At 44.6% G+C, this 5,766-nt stretch overlaps 1 protein-coding gene across 1 annotated transcript in view; it reads left to right on the top strand.

Moving 5' to 3' along the window:
* Window positions 1–289: 289 nt before the first annotated feature.
* The window catches only part of LOC134461278 (rho-related GTP-binding protein RhoE-like), a 12,187-nt gene continuing 6,710 nt past the window's right edge, over window positions 290–5,766 (top strand). Inside the window, exons 1-2 of the mRNA XM_063214089.1 lie at window positions 290–847; window positions 981–1,068. Coding sequence (XP_063070159.1) covers window positions 743–847; window positions 981–1,068 — 193 coding nt within the window. The 5' untranslated portion in view covers window positions 290–742. The remainder of the gene's footprint in view (window positions 848–980; window positions 1,069–5,766) is intronic.

Genomic DNA, 5,766 nt, shown 5'->3' with positions numbered 1-5,766 from the left:
ACTCACTTTTGTCTGTAGTTAAGATGAAAACCACATTGGGGCATTGATGATTCATCGTCACAGTCAGACTTTAGCTTACTTGAATAATGCCGTTTCTGGAGAAAATGGAGAGCATAGGGGGAGGGTATCATTTGCATCAAATCGTACATTAACGGTAGGTCCCAATTCCTTCAAAAATATTGTGCAAGCTGTTCCCGCACGGCCAGCCCTTCCTCCCCGTCAAACTCGTTCTAACCGACGATAGGCGTGTGTTGAAGTTCCGCAGAGACCGCCCCCTCCCCGTGTCTCTCCGGTGTTCAGTACAGCAGATTCGGACTGAAGCAGGGTGTCATTACATAGGTACTCTCTCCTTCAGTCAGTTCTTTCTTAATTTTGTCATCCTCTCTTTTTTTCTTTTCAAATGTGAATCATAGGGTTTCATCGGAGGACGTCCAAGCCAGACCCGCCCGCATCTGTTCCTCTTTTACGCATGGAAATTATTTCTGCAACTTTAAACTGCATGAATCTTTCAGAGTTTTTCTTGGGGATTCAGCTCGCAATACAGCACTGACCCGGTGTGTCAGCAAATCCTCAACTTTGTGGTACAGGAGGAATGTCAAGATGTGTGAAGGTTGATGGATCCACTGAAGAGTAACGGGGCTCGCGCGGCTGAGTTCTAAAGGATTCCTGCTCTCGCGGATGAGGACTAGGCTACCTATGGATTGATGAAGGGGTCGAAGTAGACTTTGTGATTTCTTGAAGGATGGAGCACATTCACGACATGAAATGCAAAATAGTGGTAGTGGGGGATAGTCAGTGTGGAAAAACATCCCTACTAAGCGTATTTGCCAAAGACTGCTTCCCTGAGGTAGGTTAACGCAATTGTTCACTTTAGATAAACAAATGTCCTAATCATTAACGGCTAGTGCGGATGGTGGGGCTATCGAGCATTATTTAAAACATTTACATCACTGAACTTATGTTCTTTCTATTTCCTTCAGGGATATGCCCCAACAGTGTTTGAAAACTACACGGCTAGTTTTGAAATCGACACTCAACGAGTTGAATTGAGGCTGTGGGACACATCTGGTAAGACTAAGTTACAAAACCCTCTCAGGATTATTTTAGTTATTCTGAATTATAAGCAGACTACACGATTCTGTTTTGAAGTACAAAAAACAATATTGTATGTCCGCGAAGAAGAACCCCCCTTGAGAGTAAATGCCGAGTGGTGAGTAGAATGTGAGTAGTGTGCCCGTGTTGTCCGTTCGAGATTAGCTGGGACACAGTACACGCTCATCCCTCACTATGGCGAGGAGCAGCGCTGAGGAATGACGCTCCAGTTCTGGAATGCTGGAAGCGCTGGCAGGGATGGGGAAGTCAGATAAGGTTATAGAAACCTCATGTCCATTCATTTCCAGGCCGTCACTCAGAATGCCTAAGCTAGAATGAGATCTCTGACATAATTCCCAACGCCCCCCCCCCCTAATTTCTGCAACATAGCAAGGTGAGCATAATTTTATTAGGCACATTTAATGAGGCACATTATGGACTGATGTGCCAAGTGTAATCATGTTAAAAGCAATGTACCTGTCGTCTGTGTGTGTGTGTGTGTGTGTTTGTGTGTGTGTGTGTGTGTGTGTGTGTGTGTGTGTGTGTGTGTGTGTGTGTGTGTGGGGCTACAAAATAGGGTGTGTGTGCGTGTGTGTGCGCGCGCATGTGCATGCATGTCTGCCAGCACAGTGTTGGTCCCACAGAACCTAACCTAGTTCATTCCTAAAAAAAAACCATCTTGCATGCAAAAATCTGTAACTGTCTTCTCAAATGACACACTTCATTAAACCGCCACCAGTAGAGTACCATGAGGGCTTTTGGTCGGTATGACCCTCTCATAGCACAGCACAGCACAGATCACGTCAGGCTCTCTGGTGTGGACCCGACCCAACCCGTGTCTGGAGGTAATTACTTTCTGTGTTAGCATTCAGACCTCAGACATCTGTTGCCTGATCTGATCTCTCTGCTCTGCCCCTGCCCTGCCTGTGGCTCTGTTTTTTAGACAGAGTGTTGAAGAGTGCTGGAGGGGGATAGAGAGAAAGAGAGAGAAAGAGGGAGGGAGAGAGAGAGGAGGGGACCAACTATAGCACCACACACACACATAGAGAGGGGGGTTATAGCTACAACACTGCAGTTTACTGAGAGAGAGAGAGAGAGAGAGAGAGAGAGAGAGAGAGAGAGAGAGAGAGAGAGAGAGAGAGAGAGAGAGAGAGAGAGAGAGAGAAGGGGATCAACTTTAGCACACACATATAGAGAGAGAGGGGGGGGGGGGCTATAGCTACAACACCACAGTTCACAGTGTGACCTCCAGTTGATTATAATTCCCCCCAGAGAACTCGCCAAAACACACGTTCTCCTCTCCAGGATCATGTTCATGTGGCTATAGCATTACTGAACTAAGCTGCGGTCGCAATGATCATGCTGGAGGTTAAAGCAAAGCACACTGCTATGGGAAATGTCTAATAAAGTTATTTATTGTGGCTAAACCCCTCACCACAATTGAGTATTAATAGAGGACAATGATATGTCATTTTGCTTTACACTACAGTGCATGTTTTGTCATGGGTGGAATATAAAAAAACAACTGTTACATTATATTACAATACTGACAGATAGTATGCTGTAGTTGTATGTTCCTGCTCCTTCATGTCACCATTACCGTAGCATTAAGAAGAGATCACCTGATTCTGTGTTATCACCTGATTCTGTGTTAGATACCAACCAGCTGCAGACATACATAAGGCATAGAACACACAATGTTTGCACTCGTCCATGTAGGCCTACTTTAGAACCACTCCGACACAGCAAAAGAGTTGCTCCTGTAACCGAGGTGTTTCTGCGCAGTCTGAATCTCGGGGCTCGAACTCGCCACCTACCAGTCAACTCTCCAGTTCGGGCATGGGAGGCACAGCATGATACCACTGAGCTAAAGGACCAGTCCGATAGCACAGTGCTACCAATACTGTATGAGGCGTCGGCAGGGAGGTTTTACTAACGATCCACGCCACACTCTGCTAGTTGGCCTCCGTTACACTCCCATTCACATACTGTCATACTTAGAAACTCAAAGCTGCCCATGTGAACAGGCAGCCGAGGTTGGCAGGCAGCTGTGTTGACCGAGACCGAGACCTTCTCTACCACTTGGCCAAGGATGCATCACTCCAAAGCCACACGTGCTTCTCCAGTCTTTGCAGGAGTCTCCACTCCTCCACCATGGCGCCAAGTCCCACAGCGTTAGAATATGAAGTGAAGTAAAACACTAAACTTTACATTGACAGTGACTATTCATGGGCGCTCAGAACATACAGTATAGATCAGATGCACTGGATCAGATGTATGACCCTATGTTTACAGACATATGTTTGCCTCACTGAAATACGAATCAATTTAAATATATTCTTTAAGTTATTTTCCACATTTTCTTTTTGATATTCCATAGAATACACCTGCCATTGAAATTATAGACTGATCATATCTTAATTAGTGGGCAAACCAACAAAATCAGCAAGGGATCAAATACTTAAAAAAAAAATGTTCTCACTTTACTAGATCAGCTGCACTGAATCAGATGTGTCTTTACAGATGCTAATATCTAATTGCACATAACGGAAAGAGGGGTGGTCGCCCAGGGCACCAGATTGACTAGAACCGGCCCTGCCAGGGTCACATGCAGCTAGCTAGCTCTTGCTCGCTCCTCTTCGCTTCCCTTTCCCAGAATAGCGCCCTAACCCAATTTGCTGATGGCACATTCAGGGCTGCATGTGGCCTTTTCCTTCCCTTCTACTTATAGTTCCTCTGTAGCGCTCAGAGGGGATTCCGTGCTGCAGTTTGGGCCTAGGAGATAAAGCTTTGCTTGGAGAGACACCCGGAGAAGAAGAGAAAAGGACTTGAGGAATTCCCTCATTATGATGGCACAGTAGTAGTGGAAGAGGCTTGAGGGCACATGCTTGCGCTTTTTGTCAACACAACACAACTTGCCGCCCGCCACATTAAGGCCCTCAGACTGTGCAGAGTGGAATAATGGTGGTTATGATATTTACCTTCACTTCCAGTATTTGCAGGCGAGGTCACACTCACGAAGCAGATATTGCATATTCTATATCCAACAACACTCACAACGCAGCTATTGCATATTCTGTAACCAACATCTGCTTCAGATCTCAGTGTTTTTTTGGGCGGGGGGGTTGCTTTTTTGGTGGGTTTTGCTTGCTGTGTCCCTTTAGGTCATTGATTGTCTTTTGGTTGTCATTTATGGTTGTTTTGTTGGAGGGCAGACTCTCTTACATGTTGTAAATTTCCCAGAAATTCCATTAAGATGTTGAAATAGCTGTCTGGCATGGCGTGGCGTCTATGATGCGTGCAGTCTTGCGGGGGAAAGAAATGTGTGTGTGGAAAAACCACTTGTGCAGCTTCACTGCTCGTGACGTGATTCTGCGTCAGAAAATGTTTGTGGGCAAAGCCCTTAATTTAAATCAAATTGGTTGTAGGTGTTTCTGTGACTGCACGGTCTCCATGCAGTCCATTTTGTAACCACTGTACCGTTACCACGTCTGGAAGTCATAGTTTACATAGAGTATATGCAGGCCAGGCAGCATACCGAAAGAGTACTTTGTCCTAAGTGCTGTACAGTCCTCTTATTTTGACTTATAGATGTGCATTTTATTCGTTACACGACAGAGAAATGGATACAGTAGTGTAGGCTTGTTTCATTTCGCAGTGTTGGGGGTTAACATACAGACAGAAGACATTTTCATGCACATAGGCACATTCCACAAGTTCTCAAGTTTCACACCAGATACATATTAAGGACTTTAGCAGTCCGCACATAGAATGGTGGTCTCCGTGATGTTTGTTTTATAAGGATTGACTCACCAGACACCAGAATATTTCATTTTTGTTTGTGTCTGTCTTTGCGGTATTACCAAGCAGGACAAAAATATGTGGGAGAGGCAACCAGAGCCACAGCCAGTGCCAAGATCTTAAAGAGAGAAGTCACTCCACTCAAGGACGTTTCTCACACAGAGTTTGAAACAATCGGCCATTATATTTGAGGTTGCTATGAATTTGTGTAAGTTAGTTTTTCCCAAGACCCCTTTGGCTCATCTCTTGTTTTTACGGTGTACATTTCCATTTGCCATGGATGTTGTTATTCCAAGTTTCACTTTCGAGTGTGCATGATACATGATACATGATACTTAGCAGAGGCACGGAGAAGCTGTGTATTCTTGTTGTATCCAGCGTCACAGAGAAGCTATTCCTCACCATACAAAAGCTACAATAACTTGTTTTGAGCAGTTGAATGCACTGGCAAGTGAATATAAAGGGAATACCTAAAAAGAAATATTGAAACTTTAACCTCTTTTTCCTTCATTCCTGTCGTTCATGGTGTTTTTATCTCCTTCATTCCTCACCTCGTTTTAATCCTCACATTTACTCTCAGTGTTGGGCCTAAGATACGAAACAAGGTATTTCTAACCCAAAATGGTAGACAAATTTGTCATATGTTCATGACCACAGCATAAACCTGAAATATGTACACACCTGCCCTATGGCAAGGTATACCATGCTTGAACACTACAAGGCAATACAAACCATGAGGGTAAATCATCTGAACTTGAAGCCTCCAAACAAAGACTCTTTTGTTGTTTGAAAACTTATCCGGCATGCGTTTAAATAGTCCGATACTGGGAGATCTGGGGGTCGCTTCACTTGGCACATTGTTCATTCAGGACC

This window comes from Engraulis encrasicolus, chromosome 13 (genome assembly GCF_034702125.1).
Source record: "Engraulis encrasicolus isolate BLACKSEA-1 chromosome 13, IST_EnEncr_1.0, whole genome shotgun sequence".
Taxonomy (NCBI): domain Eukaryota; kingdom Metazoa; phylum Chordata; class Actinopteri; order Clupeiformes; family Engraulidae; genus Engraulis; species Engraulis encrasicolus.
The sequence above is the reverse complement of the archived record's forward strand: the minus strand, read 5'-3'. Positions and strand labels throughout refer to the sequence as shown.